The sequence below is a fragment of the Chiloscyllium plagiosum genome, chromosome 36 (assembly GCF_004010195.1).
Source record: "Chiloscyllium plagiosum isolate BGI_BamShark_2017 chromosome 36, ASM401019v2, whole genome shotgun sequence".
Lineage (NCBI taxonomy): Eukaryota > Metazoa > Chordata > Chondrichthyes > Orectolobiformes > Hemiscylliidae > Chiloscyllium > Chiloscyllium plagiosum.
In genome coordinates, this window is record NC_057745.1 from 28,190,468 (window position 1) to 28,216,258 (window position 25,791).

General features: G+C 43.6%; 1 protein-coding gene across 1 annotated transcript in view; it reads right to left on the minus strand.

Annotated features, from left to right (window-relative positions):
- Positions 1-25,791, minus strand: part of bnc1 (basonuclin 1) — a 122,505-nt gene that overhangs the window by 15,768 nt on the left and 80,946 nt on the right. The window contains exon 4 of the mRNA XM_043677583.1: positions 912-2,830. Within this exon, the coding sequence (XP_043533518.1) occupies positions 912-2,830 (1,919 nt within the window). The remainder of the gene's footprint in view (positions 1-911; positions 2,831-25,791) is intronic.

Here is a 25,791-nt window from a genome sequence, read left to right on the forward strand (position 1 = left end):
CAGGGATCAGACTGGATCTTCATTGAATCCCTACAGTGTGGAAACAGGCCATTTGGCCCAACAAGTTCACACCATCCCTCCAAAAGTATCCCACCCAGACCCATTCCCCTAACCTACACATACCTGAATACTATGGGCAATTTAACACGGCCAATTCACCTGACCTGCACATCTTTGGACTGTGGGAGGAAACTGGAGCACCCAGAGGAAACCCACGCAGACACGGGGAGAATGTGCAAACTCCACACAGTCAGTCGTCCAATGCTGGAATCGAACCTGGCCCTGTGAGGCAGCAGTACTAACCATTGAGCCACTTCTCCTGGAATTTTGGGTTCAGCTCCTCACAGGTTAAATTTGCCAGAACAGCAGTTCTCTTTTAAATTTAATTGGGAGCTGAAATTCTGTCCTAAAGCCACTCATTGTATATTATTTTAAATAAGTCCTGCGCAAGCCATTTTATTTTGCACCTGAAAGCAATTGGGAGCTTTAATGTTTCTATTAAAACAACGAGAGGGCAAATTTAATGGTGAGCCACTTGAAAGATTGATCTCTCTTCAGCCACTATACTTGTCACCCCCAACCACGCCCCACCCCCGCAGTCCAATTTTATTTGCTTCCTGTTCCTCTGCACCTCAGTTACAGCTCGGACTCCCTGGGCTCGAAGCAGGTCGTGCAGCCAAAGTTCCATACAGCACCGTCTCAGACACAGCCCTGCTTTCTGTACCTGGGCCAGGCACGAGTGCTGTTTGCCAACAGGGGGAATCCAGGCAAAAGGTTCTCAAAACATGCAACTGTGCGAATGCGAGACGACGTGAATCAGTACATTATTGAACGGAATGCTTTTGGCTTTCGGGAAAAAAAAGAAAACAAGACAAAGCAAAAAAAAAAGCAAAAAGCAACTTTTCACTGACCTGTCCCTACTACGCCTTGATGGGAAAGCTGCGTTGCAACCTCCAACTGTGCACAGGTGCATCTCCTTTAGATGCACATTTTTGTAATGCAACTTAACACTGTAAGAACTTTTAAACACCTTCTTGCAGACATAGCAATAGTTAGGATTAGAAGTACCCTGATTATCCCCCTTATCTGCGACTGGCTGCAGATATGTGCAGCCATTCACCGCTGGGCTCTCGGAACATGGTGAGCCAGGCCTCTGAGGCAGTAATGCACTGCTAAAGCCTCCATTCAGCAGCCTGTACTGCACTTCTTTAGAATTGTTGGTGGGTTGTAACCAACCTTCTGATTTAAATACCAGGCCCTCGCTACTGTCAGGTTCAAACTCCATTCGTTCCTCCCCAGGACACGAAATGATTACAGTTTTTGCCTGCGCATAAGCATCTCCATTTTCCAAGTGAAGGGAGCTGTTGACTGATTTCCCCTCAGTATCTGCTCCAGTGTTGATAGACATCAAATCAGGCCGCTGCTGCCCTTTGAGGCTCTGCTCCTCCAAGTCAGACAAATAACTCAGCCCACTTTCTGTTCTTTCTAAACCATCCTTGACATGCTGAAACTCACTGTCACTTCTCTGCAGTGCAGCTGCCGCACTGTCAGGAGCTCCACCTTCGGAGTCCTCTAAGTCTTCCATACTTTCTTTCTCGATTTTAACTGGCATGCTCGATTTCCGGGATTTCTTTTTCGGCACAGGATCTCTTGCAGGAGGCTGCCCTGGGACTGAGGGAGCTGTGACTGGCAAATGTGGGAGGGCGCCTTGGGGGATGGCGAGTTCAGATGGTGGCACCAGGCTGCGATAGAATGGGAGAACCGGCTGAACGGTCTTCAGGTTTTGAAACATGTTGCTGTGCCCGGCATTGGAAATGCCAACCTGAATGCTGTTCTGAGGGGCTGGCTCTGCACGGGGATTATCAAACCCTGAAAGTGACCGGGCATCGGTGCCAAGGCAGTTGCTGATATTGAGCTTCCTGTTATTGACTTGGATGACTGTTGTTAAGGAGCAGTTTCTCAGATCTTTGTCACGGTTGTTTTTCATGGTCGGCATGTGAAGCCTGGGGTTGGGATTGGAGCTGTGGCGATTACGGCTACGTAGGGAACTAAAGACCATATTGCAACCTTCCACCGTGCACCTGTGCTTAATCTTCAGGTGAACAGCATTGTAATGAATCTTTAATGTGCCTTTATCATAAAAAGTCTTTTCACATGCACTGCAGTAAACACGCCCCTTGTTTGTTAGGGAAGCGGCTTTCTCTAAGGATTTCACTCTGACATGAGAAGGCACATACCGTTGCTCAACATCGTGTTTCGGTGTTACACTGAGTGCAGGGGATGCCACGGCACTGGGCTCATTGGTGGACTTATTCTTTGTATCGTGGTGAATACCATCTTGGGAGTTCTGGCTGGTTGCCTCAGGACTCGGGAAAGAGTCAGCCTGGGCGTTCGAAAGGAAACTCTTGCTGAGGGGAACGGGAATGTCTTGCTTGGATTCTCGTGGCGTGTCTTGAGACTGATCAAGGAGGAAACTGTTGGGAGACGCCCCCAGCAGAGGCATTGGGATAGGATTAAAGAACTGGAATGGTAGCATAAACGCCAGATTGTTCACGATGTTCTCAAAGTGATGAGTGCTGCTGGCATTGATTTTCTCAGGCTGGGTGACTAGCGCAGGGTTTCGGGTTTGGTTGCTGCTTTCTATAAAGGTTCGGATGTCAGAGTTAGTTTTGGTCTGTGGGACGACAACAGCATGTCCCTCCTTCTCCTGAATTGCCATGAGTTCAACGATGGATTTGGTCTCTCCGAAACGAAGGAATTGGTTGAGGGAGACCATTTCTTCCTCATAGGTCATTATGCTCCACCGATCAAGTACTTTTCCTGAGGCATCCTGCAATACAAGAATTGACATGGAATAAAACTCTAATGTAGTTTGGCATGATATACTTTATTGACAATGCCTGTTTCCCTACGGGTGATGGGCACCGTCTCCATTGGCACACAGCAAAGTGCTGTGGGCAAAGACTCAAGATTTTCTTGTTTATGCTGGTACCCAGCAATCAGCACAGATTCAGAATGTCGCCCCTATTGTATCAGCTCCAGCAAACAATGGTCTAGTTTGTAAACAAGCATTTCCTCTGGCTCCCATGTAATGTGACAATTGACAATTAGATTAGATTCCCTACAGTGTGGAAACAGGCCCTTCGGCCCAACAAGTCCACACCCAGACCCATTTCCCTCTGACTAATACACCTAACACTATGGGCAATTTAACAAGGCCAATTCACCTGACCTGCACATCTTTGGACTGTGGGAGGAAACCGGAGCAGCCGGAGGAAACCCACGCAGACACGGGAAGAATGTGCAAACTCCACACAGACAGGTTAAGGATGGGGCTAGTTTTCTCTCTCAGCTCTCGCTCTTTGCCAGCTGAGGCAAGATGAACTATTCAGGATGTGAAAAGTGGTGCGGAAAAATACTATTTTTCTTCGGGTCAACTTACCACTTCAAGAGGATGCTCCACCTTTAGAGAGGAAACTGAAAACTCAAAATAAGTGCTCACATGAGTTGAATGAACATTGATAAAAATTCTGGATTAGTGGTGCTGGAAGAGCACAGCAGTTCAGGCAGCATCCGAGGAGCAGCAAAATCGACGTTTCGGGCAAAAACCCTTCATCAGGAATAAAGGCAGTGAGCCTGAAGCGTGGAGAGATAAGCTAGAGGAGGGTGGAGGTGGGGAGAAAGTAGCATAGAGTACAATAGGTGAGTGGGGGAGGGGATGAAGTTGATAGGTCAGGGAGGAGAGGGTGGAGTGGATAGGTGGAAAAGGAGATAGGCAGGTAGGACAAGTCCGGACAAGTCATGGGGGCAGTGCTGAGCTGGAAGTTTGGAACTAGGGTGAGGTGGGGGAAGGGGAAATGAGGAGACTGTTGAAATCCACATTGATGCCCTGGGGTTGAAGTGTTCCGGGGCTGAAGATGAGGCGTTCTTCCTCCAGGCATCTGGTGGTGAGGAAGCGGAGGTGAAGGAGGCCCAGGACCTCCATGTCCTCGGCAGAGTGGGTTACCTAGTATGCTTAAAGCCCCAAGGTAACATGATTCAACAGCTCATTTAACAACAGATACAACATCTACCTAAATAACTAACTAACCCAGTGAGTATTTATAACCAGCTGACAGACTTTGAGGTGACTCCGAAAGCATTGAAACATATCGCAAACTGGATGAGTTTTGGAAGATAATTTGAGAATGCAGGTGTGACAACACTACGGCCTTAAGAGGTCTATATTGTCCTGCATTTGTTTATGAAGAGATGTTGAGACAGAGGTATAGAGCAGCCTGCTTCAAGCCAATAAAGTAAATAGCTTGTGAGGCCGTGTTTTTTTTTAAAGTTGGAAGAATAGAAGGAGTGAAGTGGGCTGGGCCGGGGGGGAGGAGGGGGTCAAGCTCCCACAGAACCAGGATTTTAGTTTAACTTTCAGTAGCAGTTGCTGGGGTCTTGAAGCTGATGTCCACTTTCTATTACAGCCAAAAGTTGGGGGTTCTCTTCCTGCTGCTAGAATTGTATATAAGATCATCTATTTTACTGAATTTGCCTTTGCTAAGGGTGTGTTTATGGGATGCTACTATATCGGAACAGTTACTGCTTAGGAATTAACTAATCTATTAATCTGTTAAGGTTTCCAGTAAAGTTAAGGTGAGATAATTCTTCTTCCTTTTGTTTGGATTATAACTATAGTAAAGAATAAAGTGTGTTTTGCTTCAAGCTTGGTAGTTTGGCCAAATGAATTACATCTAGAACACGATGCCTTACACGTTCCCACTCAAAATAAGAAAAGGTTGGAGTCTAGGGTATCTTCTGAATATATTTTGAGGGGTTTGATCTGGTCCATAACATAGGTTTGATGGCTTAGACTGCGTCCCCAATGATGGGGCTGGAGATGATGCTAGAGGGCAGGGAAAGGGGAGAGGGAGAGCATTGCAGTAGAGGTTTAGGTTACAACAAGGAGCTGGATAGGCTGGTACTTCTTTTCACTGGCACATAGAGGTTGAGGGCTGACCACATGGAGGTTTAGAAAATCATGAGTGCTGTAGATTGGACTAATGATAAGTGTCTTTTCCCTCGGATAGGGGATTTCAAGATTAGGGGGAGTATTTTAAAGGTGAGAGGAGAGAGATTTTAAAAAGACACGAGAGGTAATTTTTTTACAGAGGGTGGTTTGTGCGTGGAATGAATTTCCTGAGGAAGTGGTGGATGCAGGCATAGTTACAACGTTTAAAAGACACTTAAATGAGTACATAAATAGGAAAAGTTTGGAGAGATTTTGGCCAGGAGCAGGCAGGTGGGACTAGTTTAATTTGGGATTATGGTTGGCATGGATTGGTTGGACCCAAGGGTCTGTTTCCGTGCTGTATGACCCTATGGCCAGCCTCAGTGAAGTTGTACACTGGGACCTAAGGAGGAAGAAAGGCATGCTGACAGCATGAGAGAATATTTAAATAAGGATGAGGATCTGAAAAATGATGCACTGGAGCTAACTAACTCAGAAGTGATGGAAATCAGCAAATGGAAATGATGGAGAGACGTACAAAATAGATAGATGGCAGAATTACATCAGCTGGAATCTGTGCAGAATCAGGTTTGGGAAATAAACAAAACTGTTTCTAGCAAAATAAAACCAAAACAGCTGAGGAAGTGTAATCTTGAGGGGGTAAATGATATCCATGAGAGTTTCAACACTGAGGGAAGAAATGTGATGTCGGGTTTCTGCCTGTGCTGTTTAAAGGGAGTGTGTAATTAGAGTTCCACATGGACAGGGTTTGACATTCAATACCGGATCCTGAGAGATCTTGGTAGAGTGTCTGTGCAGAGCATGCTTCCTCTTACGGATGACTCGAGAGCTAAGGGGCTACAGAGGGATCACCTACAGGGATGAGGTAAAATTGTTTCTCATAAGGGGGTCTGAGAACTCTCTGAAATTCAGTGGAGAGGTGGACAGCTTCTTGGGAAGCAAAGGTGGAGGTTGAAAGGTTATTAGGAGTGGGTGGGAATACGGATTTGAGGTTACAGTAAGATCAGACATACTCTTTTTTAATCAAGGGGCCAAAGTGCCTTCACCCTGCACAAGGAGGGATTGCAAGCTGCAGTCTCTGGGTTCTGAATACTTCTTCTCGGGTAACAAAGGACACCAGCTGGGATGAATCCAAAACAGCTTCAGACTTCTCTATTCACTTGCAAGTCTTGTGGATATTGTCATCAGGGAAGTGTTGGCAAAGGGAGGGACAGCAAAACAGGACAGTTCTACCTCAGGTTGGGCCACAGCTTTCAGTTACTTACATTAAACAGAGCCAGTGAAACCAGATAGGTTCCGACAAAGGAAAAGATTGTCTTCAGATATCAGATGAGGGAAAACGGAGGTGTGGTCATCACTGTGACAATAATAATTGCACTCATATAGCACCTTTAACACAGTAAAGCATCACAAGGAGCTCCACATCAGACCAAACTTGGCCATTAATGAAAGCATGTCTTTCTCAAAACTGATGCAAAAAATTCATTTTGTATCTCTCCCATCTCCTGAGGATCAACAAATACGCGAACTCATTGATCTTTAAGGGGCCTAATTCTCTCCTCTAGTTGTTCTTTTGCTCTTAATGTACTTGTGAAATCTCTTTGGATTATCCTTAACCTGATCTGCCAAGGCTATCTCATATCCCCTCCTTGTCCTCCTGATCTCCCTTTTAAGAATACCCCTTACAATGTTTATAATCTTCAGAGATTTATTTGATCACAATTATCTATATTTAATATGTGATTCTTTCTTATTCTTGACTAGAATCTCAATATCTTTATTCATCCATTGTTTCCTACACTTATCAGCTTTAGCCTTCACTCTAACAGGAACATAATGCCTCTGAGCTCTCATTATCACACTTTTGAAAGCCTCCCACTTGTCAGTCAAGAACTTTGGAAATTCTTGTCTCATACCTTTACAGTTTGCTTTACTCCGAGTTAAGAAATTTAATTTTTTATCCTTTTCCATAAGTATTTTAAAATTAATAAAATTATGATCACTAGTCCCAAAGTGTTCCCCTACTAACATGTCAATCATTGGCCCAGTCTTATTTCCCAAGAGAAGGTCAAGTTTTGATCCTTCTCTAGTAGGTACATTTACAGTTTGATAAAAAAAAAATTTTTGAACACATTAAAACAAATTCCTCACCATCCAAGCCTTTAACGCCAAGGCAGACCCAGTCAATGTTTGGAAAATTAAAATCCCCTACTATTACAACAGTATTATTCTTAGATATAGCTGAGGTCTCTCCACATATTTGTTCCTCAATTTCCCTTCGACTGCTGGGAGATCTATAGTACAATCCCATCAAGGTGATCATCCCTTTCTTAGTTCTAATTTCTACACACATAGTTTCACTTTATGATCCCTCAGAAATATTCTCTCCAATCAACTTTCCTTAATCAAAAACATCACATCCCTTCTCTTTTGCTTCTTTTTCCAACCTTCCTATAGCATTTAAAACCGAGCCCTGTCCATCTGTCAGCCAAGTTTCTGTAATAGCTACGGCGTCTCAGTTCCATGTTCCCAAACATGCCCTGAGTTCACCTGTAAGATCCCTTGCATTGAAATCAATCCAATTTAATTCTTCAGAGTTACCTCGTTCTCTGACTTGCTGTTGTCTGCCTTTGCAAATTGAATTGCCCTTTTCTGATTCAGAAGCACCCTCATGTGTCTTTCTATTTGTACTGCTACAGAGGAACTTGCCCCCACCCTCCGCCATCCCAGTTGCTTTTAGGCTACTGCATGGCTGCAATTTGGAGGCACCAATGTTGAAAAGGATGAGAAAGTAGTAATGGAGTGAACATTTCAGTGTAGGATCAAGGCTGCTGAAAGCATAACCACCAAGAGTGCAGCAATTGAAAATGTGGATGCAGAAGAGGCCAGAATTGGAGATATCTCTATGGTTACAGAACCGGGGCAGGAAGATACAGGGAGGAGCAAGAGCCTGGCCCATAACTCTCCCAATCTTTCCTATTCATGTACTTATCTAAGTGCCTTTGAAACATTTTAACTGTACCCACATCCATCACTTCCTCAGGAAGTCCATTCCACACACGAATCACCCTCTGTGTAAAAGGTTTATCCCTCATGTCTTCCTTAAATCTCTCTCCTCTATTCTTAAAATCATGCCCCCTAATCTTGAAACCCTCCATCCTAGGCAAGAGACACCTACATTAACCCTATCTATACACCACATGATTTTGTAAAACGCTATAAGGTTACCTCTCAACCTCCTCTGCAAAACAAATATGAACATTTCCTGTCCCAGAGGATGGACCAAATTGGAAAATGAAGGATTCTCTGAGGGTACCTCTTCATCCCCATTGGTTAATTGTATATTTCTTCCATTGCACTGAAGCTGTTGGACACAATTTTCACCAAGGTAGACGGAACCAGGCATGAGGGAGGAAACAGATGCTGATACATCCAGGTTGCAATTTAATGTTAGCCATTGACCTTTTTCCTTCTATGATTCATAACAACACGTTTTGGGGAAGTCAGTGGGACTTACTGCGCGGTATAATGAACAGACTTCCTTAATGCCGAGAATCAGGGATTCATTAGATCTCATTCAGGATTTTCAAACTCAATGTTACAACCTCACCAAAACAAAATCTGCTGAAAACCACATTCTATTATGAGCCTGTTTTCCTGCATCAAAGGCCATATGAAAGACATTATGACATATTTCGTGTTAAATTCTTAGAAATCAGTTAAATCGTTTCAGCAATTATTTACAACACAGTTACTTCTCTCAGACAAGAGTTCCTGACTTAGCAGTTCTTAGCATCTTTGGGGAACAGCTTTTATTAACAATCAACTTTCTACCCTTTTCAAAACAAAATACTAATCAATGAGATGAGTATTAATGACATTGGTAACATGGTCACTATTAGACTAGCTTTTGATTCCAGGTTATTATTGAATATGAATTTCACCATTAGAATTCTTGACTCCAGAACATTGTTGTGAGATTTGGGATTACGAATGCCACCACTCCCACAAACTTCTGATGCTCTGCCAAATGAGCTAACCTATCACCTTGTTGTAGAGTCACAAAGTCATACTGCACGGAAACAGACCCTCTGGTCCAACCAGTCCCAAACAAAACTAGTCCCACCTGCCAGCTCCTGGCCCATACCTCTCCCAATCTTTCCTATTCATGTACTTATCCAAGCGCCTTTTAAACATTTTAAGTGTACCCACTTCCTCAGGAAGTCCATTCCACACACAAACCACCCTCTGTGTAAAAGGTCTGTCCCTCATCTCTTCTTTAATCTCTCTCCTCTATTCTTAAAATCATGCCCCCTAATCTTGAAACCCTCTGTCCGAGGCAAAAGACACCTCCCATTAACCCTATCTATACACCACATGATTTTCTAAACTGTTAAAAAGTTACCTCTCAACCTCCTACGCTCCAGTGAAAAAGGTCCCAGCCTATCCAGTCTTTCTTTATAACTCAAATCTTCCACACCTGGCAACATCCTGGTAAATGTCCTCTGAACCCTCTTCAGCTTAATATTATCCTTCCTATAGCCGGACAACCAGAACTGGACACATCAGCGATGCTTGTTACCCAAAGTTATACACACATCGTTCATGAGTGATGCCTATTTTGAACCAACCATAAGCCACATATTCCTTTGATGATACTTCAAAGCTTCAAATACTGAACTATTCAATAATTGAACATGACATGGCTCAACTCTCCAATATACCCGGGTCTTTCTGCATTTGATCAGCCTTTTCCACTTTTGTTGCCATTTTGGTATTTTCTACTGGCCAAACTCTCTTCCCAACAACCAGGTGCCTATGGGATGCAAGCAACTGCAGTCTTCATATCAGCTAAACAATGAAGGGAAATGTTAGTCAGCATTAAGGTCCAGCCATTTAAAACTAAACTTAGAATAATTTGAAGAAATAAAGAGAATTCTATGAATCATGGCTTAAAATGTGGAAACTACAATAACCTATGCCAAAAAGTGGTCATTATTTTCTCACAATCATTACTATTGTTTCAGAACAATAAGACCATCTCAGCTCCTTACAATAAAATGGGAAAATTCACTAAAGTGTAAACTCTGTCTGAAAGAGAGTCGTAAAGGGAGCTACTACCTGTTCAGACAATAGTGAAAGTATCTCACAACTGAACTCTAGGAGCAAGGAATTTTGATTTGTTATTTTTTCATTGAACTGCCTTCTTGAACCACTGTAGTCTATTTCATATTGGTAGACCCACAATGCTTTATCCCTCTAAGCTCTTTCTATTCACATGCCCATCCATTAAATGCTGTAATTGTACCAGCCTCCACCACTTCCTCTGGTAGCTCATTCCATTCACGTACCACTCTCTGTGTGAAAAAGTAGCCCCTTAGGTCCCTTTTAAGTCTTTTCCCTCTCACCTTAAACCTATGCGCTCTAGCTGGGAGTGAGGATAAACTATGAGAAGGACGCAGTGGTAGCTCAGTGTGATTTGGACAGGTTGAGTGAGAGGGCAAAAAGCATGCCAGATGAAGTAGATTACTGATAAATGAGAAGTTATCCAGAAACAGGAAGGCAAGATATTGATTGTCCAAATGGTGATGGATGGGGAAAGGAGGTGGGGCTGCTGTGGGACTTGGGTGCCCTTGTACACCAGTCACTGAAAGTAGAGCTGAAAATGTGTTGCTGGAAAAGCGCAGCAGGTCAGGCAGCATCCAAGGAGCAGGAGGGAAATGAGGAAACTGGAGAAATCTGAGTTCATTCCTTGTGGTTGGAGGGTTCCTAGGCGAAAGATGTCTTGCTGCAATTGTACAGGGCCTTGGTGAGACCACATCTGGAGAATTGTATGTGGTTTTGGTTTCCTTATCTGAGGAAGGATGTTCTAGCCACAGATGGAGTGCAGAGAAAGTTTACCAGCCTGATTAATGGGATGGCAGGACTGTTGTATGAAGAGAGCCATTGAATCGGTTACGACTATACTCACTGGAGTTTAGATGAATGAGGGACCTCTCATAGGAATCCATTAACATTCTAATAGGACTAGACAGAGTCAATGCAGAAAGGATGTTACTGATGACTGGGAGTCCAGAACCTGGGGGTCACAGTCTAACGATATGGGGCAGGCCATTTGGGACTGAGATGAGGAGGAATGTCTTCACACAGAGAGTGGTGAGCCTCTGGAATTCTGTGTCACAGAAAGCAGTTGAGGCCAAAACATTGAATGTTTTCAAGAAGAAGTCAGATATAGTTCTTAAGGCTAAAGGGATCAAAGAGAATGGGGAGAAAATGGGAAAAGGGAACTGAGTTGGATGATCATACTGAATGGGGAAGCAGACTCAAAGAACTGAATGGCCTAACCCTGCTCCTGTTTTCTATGTTTCCCATTTTCAGCTTCAATAAGCAATGGGTGATATTGATTAGGGAAGCAAATACATGGGGTGGATTCCCACTGCCTTCCTCATTACACTTTATAGGAATCACTGGTCCATTTTCCAAAGTATCCTCCTGCTGCTGTAAGCAACTATTGTCCGTTAGGGTCACTAAAGGAGCATTTCTTACTGTGTCCCTGCAGCAATGGGCCTGGAAGATTGCTGACAGCTCGGGAAAACAGCCTGCTCACAGCTAAACCCAGCATTCTTGGATAAAACAGAAACTATTGCCCATTTAAATATGTAAATTTCTTCTTTGGAGGTGGGGGTTAGAGGGATCGATTGCCATGTTGACTGACAAACTCACCCAGGGTGAAATCTGGCAAAGGGTGACTGATATCAACATCTCCATCTGACATCACTTCCAGGAGATTTAACTCCCAGCTTGCACCCAAACCTGTCTGGAAAAGAAAGTTTAGTCCCATACCCTCCCCATAGCCTACTTTCTCACTGAGCTCTATAACATCAGCAAATTGAAACATGTTATGTGGTGAAGAAGTTACCTGAAGACCATAACCAAATAAAGTATCAGCTGCCTGAAAGTACACAAATTTGTCCTGCAGGGAAATTTGCATTTGATTTCTGAGGAATGTAGACACTGCAAATGCCTCTAAATTAAATCAACGAGAACTAATTCTGAGTTATTGATAGAAGAACACCCATAAAAGGAAGTTTACTGAAACACCACAATTTACAGCCAATATCTGGATAATGTTAGCAACATTCTGTTCCATTTATTATTTTGTCTTTCCAGTCGGCAATATTTTGGATACCATGATGGCTCGGTGGTTAGCACTGCTGTCTCGCAACAACAGGGGCCAGGTTCGATTTCACCCTCGGACAACCGTCTGTGTGGAATTTGCACATTGTCTGCATGGGCTTCCTTCCGGTGTTCTGGTTTTCTCCTGCAGTCCAAAGATGTGCCGGTTAGGTAAACATGGCCATGCTAAATTGCCCATAGCGTCCAGGGATGTGTAGGCTGGGTGGATTAGCCATGGGAAATACAGGGTTACTGGGATGAGATGCTCTTTGGAGGGTTAGTATGGGCCAAATGGCCTGCTTCCACACTGTAAGGATTCTATGCGAGTATTCACTCCTGAAAACTGGACATTGAAGTGTTTCTTTTTTCTCAGGAGATGAATGATTCTCTGTTTGGATGCTCATGAGAATAGGGGGCCAGTTAGCCCAGTTGGCTGCAAGGCACAGTATCACCAATAGTGTAGGTTCAATTCCCAGGTTACCTCAAAGGTAGCTCTCTCTTTTCCAAACACGCCCCTCACCTCAGCTGTGGTGACCCTAAGGTTACTCTCTAATGGGAGAGCAGCCCCATGGTTTGATAGGATTATGGTGACTTTACTCTTGACAGCAGTTGCAACAGGTTCAACCATGAGTTGAAATGGTGCTGCCAGTACATACGGAATAATTGGAAGTCAAAAAGTTGAGATCGAACAAATCAGGGACAAGGGTTTTTATTGCTGGAAGTAACATTGTGTATTCTTATCTTGGGAGTTCTTCTCAGGCTGTCCTGAGAAAGTAGTCTTCCCCAGATAGACAACGGACTGGAGGAAGATGGAGGGAAGAGTTTCATAATATCTCAGCTAGAGAGCAAGTTACAACCTTTTGCATTTTAATGAGACGGACCCATTCTGTGCCAGCAGCCTTTCTGTCTTCTGGTATCAGTGAACCATCCCCAATTGTCACAGTAAGTAACTAATGTATCAACCGCTGCTTCTGAACAAACTCCAGAAATGATCAGAAAATTGCTACAAATCATCGACTGCCTATATTAGATAATTGTGATCACAAACATGCTAAAATCAACAGTATCAAAGGCAAGGTCAAATATTCAACTTCTGATGATTAGTTGGTGAAGGAGAAAACCAGAAGTCAATCTTTATTCCATTTTAGATTTATTCTTGAAGGATTGGCTTCTAACTCTCCCCAGTGTCAAAATGTCCCTCACATTAAGGTCAGTTAATTGACTTAACTCAGGAACTGCTCCAATCAGGGGCAATATAACAGAAAGCAAAATTACAAAGAAAACTTATCAAATTAAAATAGCTTTCCAGGGCTACTGATGCACTCCAGCTCTTGTGATGAAAGGCCTCAGCAGGCCCAAGGGAAGGTGGGAAGGCGGGAAAGTGGGCAGGCAGGAAGGGGGTGGGGTGGGGACATCCAAGTGTTTCCAATCTCCCAATCATAAAGATTACTGCTGCAATGGGGTCTAGGGCTCACTGGATAGATAAGCTGTCAATCTGAATGGCTTTTACCTAAAGGAGCCAATCAGATGTTTAGACCATCCTAATTGACAGGCAAATCAGCCAATGACAGCTACTTTTCTGAACAGCTCCATTCATTAGACCAGCTTCCCCCACCCCTGGTGCACTGACCTCATGGTGTGGGTGTGGGTGTGGGTGTGGGTGTGGGTGTGGGTGTGGGTGTGGGTGTGGGTGTGGGTGTGGGTGTGGGTGTGGGTGTGGGTGTGGGTGTGGGGTTTATTTTCATTTTGGATTTTGCTGGAGCATGAGGTGAGTAAAAGCAAAACCATGTACCTCAGCCCTATCTGACCTCCTTTCTCTTGCTGGTGTGTGGCTTGGGCTATGTCCTTCCTGATCAAACACCTGCAGGCCCCTGACAGAGAATGACAGCATGTGGGAGAGAGTCAGGATTGTGGGTGGGGGAGACAGTTGGGATGGGAAAGGGGGGAATCAGAGTAGAGAAGGAAGCCAATGTGTTGGAGAGAGAGTTAGTGGGGAAGAGAACTGGAATTAGAATTAGATTTTATTGTCATGTGATACAGGAGTATGTTGAAAAGTGTACAATGTTGCCATTTCTGGTGCCATCATAGGTACAAAGGTACCTAGGCATAAAATATTAGATAAAAGGAAAAGAAATAAGGAAATATAGTTAAGTTCAACATTAAAGTCCTTCTTAGTATAAAGTAGAAAAATAAAGAGAAAGTCAAAAATTCAATGCTTTGTTCCTTAAGTGCTTAGCTATGCTGGGATGTGAGAGTGGGAGAGGATAGCTGAGTGATGGATGGATGGATGGAAGGAAGGCAGAACTTTTGATGAACTTTAGGATATGGAAAATATAGACTGTAGGGAAATAGATGGTAACAGCTTTCAAAATGTCCATGTTACAGAGGAGGAAGTGCTGGATGTCTTGAAATGTGTAAAGGTGGATAAGTCCCCAGGACCTGATCAGGTGTACCCTAGAACTCTGTGGGAAGCTAAAGAAGTGATTGCTGGGCCTCTTGCTGAGATATCAATATCATCGATAATCACAGGTGAGGTGCTGGAAGACTGGAGGTTGGCTAATGTGGTGCCACTGTTTAAGAAGGGTGGTAAGGACAAGCCAGGGAACTATAGACCATTGAGCCTGATGTCGGTGGTGGGCACGTTGTTGGAGGGAATCCTGTGGGACAGGATGTACATGTATTTGGAAAGGCAAGGACTGATTAGGGATAGTCAACATGGCTTTGTGTGTGGGAGATCATGTCTCTCAACCTTGATTGAGTTTTTTGAAGAAGTAACAAAGAGGATTGATGAGAGCAGATGGTAGCTGTGATCTATATGGACTTCAGTAAGGCTTTCGACAAGGTTCCCATGGGAGACGGATTAGCAAGGTTGGATCTCATGTTATACAGGGAGAACTAGTTATTTGGATACAGAACTGGCTCAAAGGTAGAAGACAAAGGGTGGTGGTGGAGAGTTGTTTTTCAGACTGGAGGCCTGTGACCAGTGGAGTGCCTCAAGGATCAGTGCTGGGTCCTATACTTGTCATTTACGTAAATGATTTGGATGTGAGCATAAGAGGTGCAGTTAATAAGTTTGCATAATGACTCCAAAATTGGAGGTGTAGTGGACAGCGAAGAGGGTTACCTCAGATTACACCAGGATCTTGATCAGATGGGCCTGAGAAGTGGCAGATGGAGTTTAATTCAGATAAATGGGAGGTGCTGCATTTTGGGAAAGCAAATCTTAGCAGGATTTATACACTTAATTGTAAGGTCCTAGGGAGTGTTGCTGAACAAAGAGACCTTGGAGTGCAGATTCATAGCTCCTTGAAAGTGGAGTCACAGGTAGATATGCTTTTTTTTTTATTGGTCAGGGTATTGAGTACAGGAGTTGGGAGGTCATGTTGCAGCTGTCCAGGACATTGGTTAGGCCACTGTTGGAATATTTAGTGCAATTCTAGTCTCCTTCCTGTTGGAAAGAAGTTGTGAAACTTGAAAGGGTTCAGAAAAGATTTATATGGATGTTGCCAGGGTTGGAGGATTTGAGCTATAGGGAGAGGCTGAACAGGCTGGGGCTGTTTTCCCTGGAGCGTCAGAGGCTGAGGGGCGGCCTTACAGCGATTTACAAAATTGAGGGGCATGGATAGGGTAAATAGACAAAGCATTTTCCCTGAAGTGGGGGAGTCCAGAACTAGAGGGCATGGGTTTATGGTGAGAGGGGAAAGTTATAAAAAAGACCTAAGGGGCAACTTTTCCACAGAGGGTGGTACATGTATGGGATAAGCTGCCAAGGATGTGGTGGAGGCTGGTACAATTGCAACATTTAAGAGGCATTTGGATGGGTATATGAATAGGAAGGGTTTGGAGGGATGTGGGCCGGGTGCTGGCAGGTGGGATGAGATTGGGTTGGGATATCTGGTTGGCATGGTCGGGTTGGACCGAAGGGTCTGTTTCCATGCTGTACATCTCTATGAATCTAAATGAAGGCACAGAATAGAGAAGTCAAGATGTTCTGCAAAACTGATATAAAACTACTCCACTCTACTGTGACTACAGTTACCAATTTTTGACCACAATTTAGTGTAAGGAGGAGGATTCCATATGGAAGGAGGAAGAACTGGTGAGGCACAAAGATCCATGGCTTCTCTCCCTGGCTCTCAGGCTCCAAATGAACCATAGACAAATATGCTGCCTCTCCAGGGTCCTGCAGGTACAGCAATCACCAAGGAAGGGAAGCAGTTAATCACATTTAATGACTCCCGACCCTCAACTTCTTGTGCTGGAGCCTGTTAATGAACACTTTAGTTTAAGCTTGGGAATGGTCTAGTGTTTACTGATACCTTGATTAGTTTAATTGTTTTCTGCAAAAAAAAAGTAATTGACAAGCTACCCATAATACTTAAAGAGACAGTGCAACTTTTAAAGCAAACTTGACTGAATTCTAAAAGATTTACCAAATTGGTTCCTGGGATGGCCTGGACTGATGTATGAGGAGAAATAGGACTGTCCTCTCGAGTCAGTTGGGACTACCTTCCCGAATCAGTTGGGACTGTATTCACTGGAGTTTAGAAGAATGAGGGTGGATCTCATAGAAACCCACAAAGTTCTAATAGGATTAAACAGGTTAGATGCAGGATGGATGCCCCAATGGTGGGAGAGTCCAGAACTAAGGCTCATAGTTTAAGGGCTGAAAAATGTTTTGCTGGAAAAGCGCAGCAGGTCAGGCAGCATCCACTGAGCAGGAGAATCGACGTTTCGGGCATAAGCCGAAGCTGGAGAAATCTGCATTCATCCCTTGTGGTTGGAGGGTTCCTAGGCGATTTCTCCAGCTTCCTCATTTCCCTCCCCCCTCCCCCCTCCCCCCCCCCACCTTATCTCAGTCCCGACCCTCAGACTCAGCACTTTTCCAGCAACACATTTTTCAGCTCTGATCTCCAGCATCTGCAGTCCTCACTTTCTCCTCACCCCTTAAGGGTAAGGGTAAACCTTTTTAGGACTGGGATAAGGAGAAATTTGTTCACCCAGAGAGTCGGTCTGTGGAATTCACTACCACAGAAAGGGGGTGAGGCCAAAACATTGCCTGTTTTCAAAAGTTAGGTAATTCTCAACTCTTGTGGCGAAAGGGATATGGGGGAAGGATGGGATTAGAATATTAAGCTCAATAATTAGCCATGATTATATTGAATGGTGGAACAGGTTTGAGGGGCTGAATAGCCTATGCCTGCTCCTATCTTCCACATGATGGGATTTCAATCAAAGCCCCTACAGCAATAGTCCTGACCTTCAAATTACTTGACTAGCATTACCACAATGCCAACAGCCTCCAGTAAGTTTTCAGGAGATATTTTTAGGGACTTGTAGCTGGACGTACTAGCTCAAATGTAGGATCTCTTAAATAAGACTGTAGACAATTTCCAAGTCAACATTATTTCCATACCTCTGGAGCAGGCGGGACTTGAATCCAGGTCTCCTGGCTCACAGGAATAATAAGTTCAATTTCTTTTTATTTTGATAAACTACCATTAAATCACTTGGTCAATAATTAAAAAAAAACAAATAATAAAGTAGAAGCACTAAGGGCATTACTGCAATTACTAAATTAGGGGAGGGTAGGACGAGTGATAAGTGTTGAAAATATTTCCTAATTAACGTGTTGAAAGATACTTCAACGTACACAACCACTGCACAAGAGCCCTATTCAACTTGTACTCATCGGGACAATTCCCAGGAATATGACTTCGAGGGAAAATCCAATGTTGAGATATTTTTAGGTTCAGATGTGTTATAATACATCCCCAGTGAGAATTGAGCCCAGGTCTCCCACACCAGGTGGAAGAGTTAATGCCTCTGAATGCACACTGCTGGGATACCTGGTTGTGGTGTGATCAAACCCGTGCCTGAATCCAGCACCATCGACTACTCTGCAACGTTATCCCAAGAGCACTGATATTTTTCATCAACTGTTTCAGGGATGTTAGGACACCCCTCTGGAGCAGGTGGGACTTGAAACCAGAACTTCTAGCTCCGAGGTAGGGATATTACCACTTCACCAGTCACCTAATAAAAGAACACTGCTTTTTCCCTGTATGGCATCTGTAATTCAATTATCACTGACAGAAACAAGACAGTGAAAATGGAGAGAAATTCCCTCTGGGATTCTGTAAAATATACACAATGAATACCCTCCCACTGTATATCTCTAACTTTCTTTGTTAATCATACAAAATAATAGAGACAATTGAGAGTTCTGAGTTTGGCATGTTTATCATTTAAAAATGCATCTAGGTGCGCACCTGCCTCTAAGAGAACAGGATGTACTGAAGAACTTTAGCTGTGTGTAAAATGCTATCCAGGGATGGAACTGTGCTTAGATTTACAGAAATGTGGACTGTCCTGACAATGAATTCAGTTTATCATCATTCACTGGTGGATGAATATTATAGAACTGATCCAATTATGTCTCAACTCTTAATGTTAAATGTCCTTGGAGGTATGCTTGCCTGCCCTCGACATTCAAATGCATGTAGTTCTTCTTGGAAAAGTGAGGTTCTTTCCTATGTCACCTGCAAAATTTACTTATCACTGACAAAACCAAGATAGTGAAAATTAGGGGAAAATTTAGCAGTGGAATTCAATCGATAGAGAAAATCAGAACCAGATTAGGGCACACAATTGTTTGTTTTGCAGTTTACACTGATTATTTTTCCAAATCTTCAAAATCGTCAGCCACCTTCCCACCATCACTAAAATCCATTGTCTCCACCCCCAATCAGACTCCCATTAGGTTAAAGCCTGTCAGAATAAAGACATAGAACAATACAGCGCAGAACAGGCCCTTCGGCCCTCGGTGTTGTGCCGACCTGTGAACTATTTTCAGCTCGACCCCCTACACTATCCCATCATCATCCGTGAGCTTATCTAAGGATTGTTTAAATCTCCCTAATGTGGCTGAGTTGACTACATTAGCAGGTAGGGCATTCCACGCCCTTACCATTCTCTGCGTAAAGACAAGCTGGACCTCTCTAGGAATAGGTGTTTCTCTGCACATTCTACTTTAGGCTGTCAGTGATGGGTTTTGGAAGCAGGAAACATCTATCGTGATAGTGGTGGATTCAGTGAAGATGATGCCACTGAATGAAAAGAGATGTTGGGGAGATTGCCTGGCACCATATAAATGCCAATGTTGCTTGAGAATGCTACTTGCCACTTTTTGGTAACAACACATACATATGTTATTCCAGTTCAAAGATCCACTTGGAGCTACAATTACAGGCAGAATAATTATAGCCTCAAGGCCAGAAGTTCCCAATCTCACGACCAGAATAATGGGCTAGATTGTCCAGATACTGGACTAATGAAGACCAGTTGTAAGGCACTGATATATGCTGAGACACTGTCGAATGTGTTGACAAACATGCAATTGCTTGGGAAGAACCAACTTCCCCAATCCAAGATTTGGAAACCTGGGACACCTCCATGATTAACCTGCATAGTTACCCTGGAAATATCAGTCAGGTTAAAACCTAACCAAAGTCCTGGGTAGCTGTCAAACTTTCCCCAATCGCTCATATAATCACCCTTGACCACACAAATACCTCACAGACCTGCCTACCATCTCACTCACCTGCTGCCTTAGTCACCTGCCCATCCACCCAAGTGGCACCATGCTCACCTGCAACTCCACCCACCTATTACCAACCTCCGATGGGGAGCCAATGGCTTAGTGGTATCATCACTGAACCCTTAATCCAGGGATTTATGGAATGTTCTGGAAACCTGGATTTGAATCCTGTCATGGTAAATGATGGGATTTGAATTCAATAAAAATCTGGAATTAGAAGTCTAATGGTAACCATGAAACCATGTTGGAAAAACCCAGCTAGTTCACTAATATCCTTTAGAGAAGGAAACTGCCATTCCTCACCTCGTCTGGCCTACATGTGACCCCAGACCCATAGCAATTTGGCTGACACTTAATTACCCTTAATTAATCCAATTAAGGATGGGCAATAAATGTTGGGCTGACAAGTAACCCCCTTATCCCATGAATGAATTTTAAAAAAACTCGACCCATTTACCCATGCAGCTCACTGACTTACCCATTTACCTGCCTGTCCATTTCACTCAATTATCTATGAATTGGCATTCAAACAGGAACTTATCATTTGACATCTGGTGCTGTTTAAAAATGGCCATGGCTGTCTTCCTTACCTCTCCGTGGCCCAGTCTGGACTCTGGTGTGAGTGTTTAATGAGTGGTGTTTTCGGGTACATATCAGTGGTGTGCTTTCAGTACGATACCAAGTAAACAAACGGGAGGCTGGAAGAGCACAGCTAGCCAGGCAGCTTCAGGAGGTGGAGAAGTCTGATGTTTCAGGTATAATCCTTCATCAAGGATGGAGGTGGGAGTAGGGGGAGTTACAGATAAAGTGGAGGTGAGGGGGTGGGACGTAGGGTGATGGACGGGGAGAGGGGCAGAGTGCTGAGTGGTGGTGATAGGTGAGTACTGGTAGGAGGTATGACCTGGTAGGTCGATAGGAGCAATGAACCAGGTTGGTAGCTGGAAGGAGAGGTTCAGTCAGAGGAATGGAAGGGAGGAGGTGCAGCTGGAAAAGGGAGTCGGGGGAATAGCTGGGCTGTAGGCTGCCCAGTGTGGATTCTGCATTGGATGCAGAATACTTTACCAAAGCTGTTTCCCCTTCTACTCAATTGAGAAGGGGGTGTTTTGGAATTAATAAGACTCTACATTTTTACTGTATGTATGAAAATATTTGAATTTGTGTTAAGTAGATAGTTTATTTTATTTTGTCCTTGTATCTTTTGTTAATAAACTTCTGTTTTCTTGAAAAAGCAATATATACAACATTGCATGTTTATGTTTCAGTGAGATGGAAATGGGTTGCTGGAAAAGCGCAGCAGGTCAGGCAGCATCTAGGGAACAGGAGAATCGACGTTTCGGGCATTAGCCCTTCTTCAGGAATGAGGACAGTTTGTCCAGCAGGCTAAGATAAAAGATAGGGAGGAGGGACTTGGGGGAAGAGGTGGAAAGAGGTCAAGGTGAGGGTGATAGGTCAGACTGGGGTGGGGGCGGAGAGGTCGGGAAGAAGATTGCAGGTTAGGAAGGCGGTGCTGAATTTGATGGATTTGACTGAGACAAGGTGGGGGGAGGGGAAATGAGGAAACTGGTGAAACCCGCGTTCCTGCCTTGTGGTTGGAGGGTTCCTAGGCAGAAGATGAGGCGCTCTTCCTCCAACCATCATTTTGTTGTGGTCTGGCGATGGAGGAATCCAAAGATCTGCATATCCTTTGTGGAGTGGGAGGGGGAGTTGAATTTGATGGAGTGGGAGTTGAAGTGTTCAGCCGCGGGGCAGTGGGATTATTTCTGAGTATCCCAGAAATGATCGCTGAAATGATCTGCTAGTTGGCATCCTGTCTCCCTGATTTCGAGGAGACCACATCGGGTGTAACAACTACAGTAGATGATATGTGTGGAAGTACAGGTAAATTTCGTGAGGGGGGAGGTATGGGCGCAAGTGCCTTGGACGGAGGTGAGAGGGGAGGTTTGGGTGCCTTGGAGGGAGGTGAGGGATATGGAATTGGGGCCTTGGAGGGAGGTGAGGGGGGAGGGGGGAGGTATGGTCCTCCATCGTCAGATCTCCAGCATCTGCAGATCTCCAGCATCTGCAGACCTCACTTTCTCCTCATATGTTTCAGTGAGAGGCTACTTTATTAAAAGCAAACAAATAAAAATATGATCTATCAAGCCAGGTTTCAGTCTGGGATCTGACACTTCTGGTAATAACATCAGCTGGACCGTAAAAGCAAAACAACAAGAAAGTAATGGATAGGTGGGAAGCACATTCAATCCATCTCAGATTTCCATCCAGAATGAGCAAACAGTTCCCTCAATGTAGTATGTAACTTTTTCCAAGATTTGTGCAACCTAGCAATCCATTTTACAATTCCATTCTATGAGCTGACCACTTTCTGTGTGAGCAGTAATTTCCTGATATCAGGGTTAAATTTAACGTTTGCTCCTTTAAATCAGTGTCTCCTTCATCTACGCTCTCAATTTAATTTGAAGTATCATTATTGATTTAAACTTTCCAGGCCTTGAATTACTGTGCACACATTCATAAAATTACTGAATGGATATTTCCCCTCCAGACTGAAAAAGTCAACTTTTTCTTGTCTTCTGCTGCTTAAATGCTTCCCTTGTTTCACAGGGAACAGAAGTGGACAAAGTATTCAAGCGTTGGTCTCATGAGATATTGTACAATTTGATCATTGTTTCCTCTAGCCTAATTGCTAAAGTTTCAGCATTATAATCCAACACTCTCTTGCTTCTGTAAACTGTATTTGTAGGGCATGTTTTGCCATCTGCCCACCGACGTGCTCCATGCCCCATAATTGATCTACCCTTTTCTTTTGTGGCTATCAATCTTATCCGAGTTTTGTGAATACTGTGAGAACGTGTGTAGCACGTGCCATCTACTTTGTTTAATTTGGCAGCATCCCATTCATTTTGAGCAGTTACCCTGTCTGCTCGTGATGTTCAATGAGGCCTCTTTTTATCATATTCCCTGCACTGGGAATTAACTTCAATGGTTTTTATGAGCTGACCATGCACCCCAGATTTTCCACATACCATCTTTTCAAAGACTTTTTTTTCAACTGAACAAGTGACTGGAATGCCATCATTGCTGTTGACGAGGGAAAACAAACTGTGAAGCAGTACGAGACAATGGGGAAAATGTACTCTATGACCAGGTTTCCCTTATGGGGGAACTCGGACCCCAAGTGAAGACACCAGCAGCCATTTTGGATCCACAAGCTTTGAGTAACAATGGCTGCTGTGGATCTCCAACTGAAGTAATAATAGCTGCCCTCTCCTCCTAATGGGTTTCTTCAATAGCCTACTCTCTCAGACCCCACCATTACCCTGTCCTTGTAGTTCTCACTGAGGGGTCATGACAACTTTCAGCCTCACAGCAAGAAAAGTTTGGGAAGCATTGTTCTATGACATGAGGTCCCAAGAAATCTTGAGAAGGGACTAATCTTGTTTATTTTCCACAATTGCATGATGGGCCATTCAATGGTACTTGAATAAAAAAAAGTCATAGGGTCATACAGCATGGAAATAGATCTTCAGTCTAACCAGGCCATGCCGACCATAATCCCAAACTAAACCACCTGCCTGGTCTTGGCCCATATTGCTCCAACTATTTCTTATTCATGTACTTATCCAAATGTCTTTTAAATGTTGTAATTGCATCCACCACTTCCTCTAGAAGTTCATTCCATACACAAACCACTGTGTGTAATAAAAAAAAATTATCCCTCATGTCTTTTTTTAAAATCTTTCTCCTCTCACCTTAGAAATAAACCCCCTTGACTTGAAATCCCCCACCCTAAGGAAAAGACACTGTCGTTAACCCTATCGATATCCCTCATGATTTTACAAGCCTGTATAAGGTCACCACTCAATCTTCCACTCACCAGTGAAAAATGTCCCAGCCTATCCAGCCTCTCCTTATAAGTGAAGCCCTCCATTCCCAGCAACAAGATGGTAAATCTGCTCTATACCCTCTCTAGCTTAATAATATCCTTCCTATAACTGGGCAACCAGAATTGGCCACATCTCTCCAGAAGAGGCCTCACCAATGTCCTGTACAACGTCAACATAATGTCTCAACTCCTATACTGCACTCAAAGGTCTGAGCAGTGAAGGCAAGTGTGCTAAATGCCTTCTTTTAACCACCCTATCTATATGTGATGCAAATTTCAAAGAATTATCTAACTGAACCCTTAGTGCTACAATATGACTCTAGGCCCTCCTTTTAGTTGTATAAGTCCCACTCTTGTTTGTTTTACTAAAATGCAATTGCTCACATTTATTCAAATTAAACTCCATCTGCCACTCTTCAGCCCATTGATCCAATTGATCAAGATCTCTTTGTAATCTTCGATAACAGTTCACTATATCACCAATCCTGGTGTCATCTGTAAACCTACTAACCATGCTCCCTCTCTTCTCATCCAAATCATTAATCTAAATGGCAAAGAATATCGAGTTAAGAAGAATATTGAATCCAAAAGAACTTGTGATCATTAAATATGGTGAAAAGACAAAAGAAATAGTTCACCACAGTGAGCATTTCACCATTGTTTATGTAAAAAGCAGCACTTATCATTTGGAAACGACAGAAAAATGGTTTGGCAATCTGCCTCTCATGATACCTACTTCCTTAAGATACCTTCATTGATTAAGAAAATTTTTCAGGCCAAATTGATGTAACCTCCCCCTAAAAGCCCATTGAGATTTTAGATAAATTGTAAATTTCAGAGCTGAAATCAATAGGTTCTCTTCCAAAGAGGGATATAAATAGATATGGAACTAGTGCAGATAAATGGTGTTGAGGTTAAGATAGTTCATGAAGGAGCTGAATGGCTGAACCTAATAAAGGGGTGCATTCCTGTTCCTAGGTTGATAACATCAATGATTCAAAATTCTTTTACACTGCTGCCTGGGCCGGCATTTATTACTCATCCCTGAATGTTCTTGAGAAAATGTAGTGAGCCACCTTCGTTACTGCTCTGGTTCATCCACTATTGGTACATCCGCCACACTGTTGGGGAGAATGCCCTGGAGGTTTGACTGGTCAGTGCAGAGACACCAATATCATTCCATGTCAGAATGATGTTTGGCTTCGAAGGGCTCAAGGTGTTCCCATGCACCTGCTGCCCTTGTTTGTCAAGGTGGTAGAGATCATGGGTTTGGTTGTTGAAGGAGCCATGGTGAGGTGCATCTTGTAGATGTTACACACTGCTGCCCCTGTGCATGGGTGATGGAAGGAGTGAGCATTTAATGGAGGGATAAGTTAATTTATAGATGTGATAACACCTACAAGGCCCATGAGCAATCACTCATTGTGGAACTTGTTGAGCATGAGTTTCCCTGGTAGGATGCAATCCCCTACCCAGCTGGAACTCCTCACCACAGCCCTTAAGACTGAGGGGTGTGGGCACTCCTGTGGTGCATTTGTAGTATTCCTAACTCTGGATTCGGAGGCTCAGGTTCAAGTCCTATCTGCTCCAGAGGTGCACAACAGCATTCCTGAACAGGTCAATTAGAAAAGTAAGTTTTATTTCTAAAAAAAAAGCAAATCCAGGGGGCTTTTGTGGTGCAGTGGTAGCATATCTCCCCATGGACCAGGATTCCCTGGTTAAAGTCCCACCTGTTCCAGAGGCATGCAGTAATATCTCTGAATAGGTTGATTAAAAGAAATAGGTTAAATTTAAAAAATATACATAAAGCTGGTTAATAGTTATAAATGCAAAAAAAATTGTCATTGCGATTATTGGTCCTGGGAAGGTTGCTCAGTAATACCACTTCCAGTTAGAATAAAGAAAACAGATAAAGCAGATTTGGTACTGGTGGTGGTTAGTACGTTTATATCCCTGCACCACGAGGGATATATTTCCCTCCCCACCCCTATCAGCATTCAGAAAAGACCACTCCCTCCGTGACTTCCTCGTCAGGTCCACACCCTCCACCAACCCAACCTCCACTCCCGGCACCTTCCCCTGCAACCGCAAGAAATGCAAAACTTGCGCCCACACCTC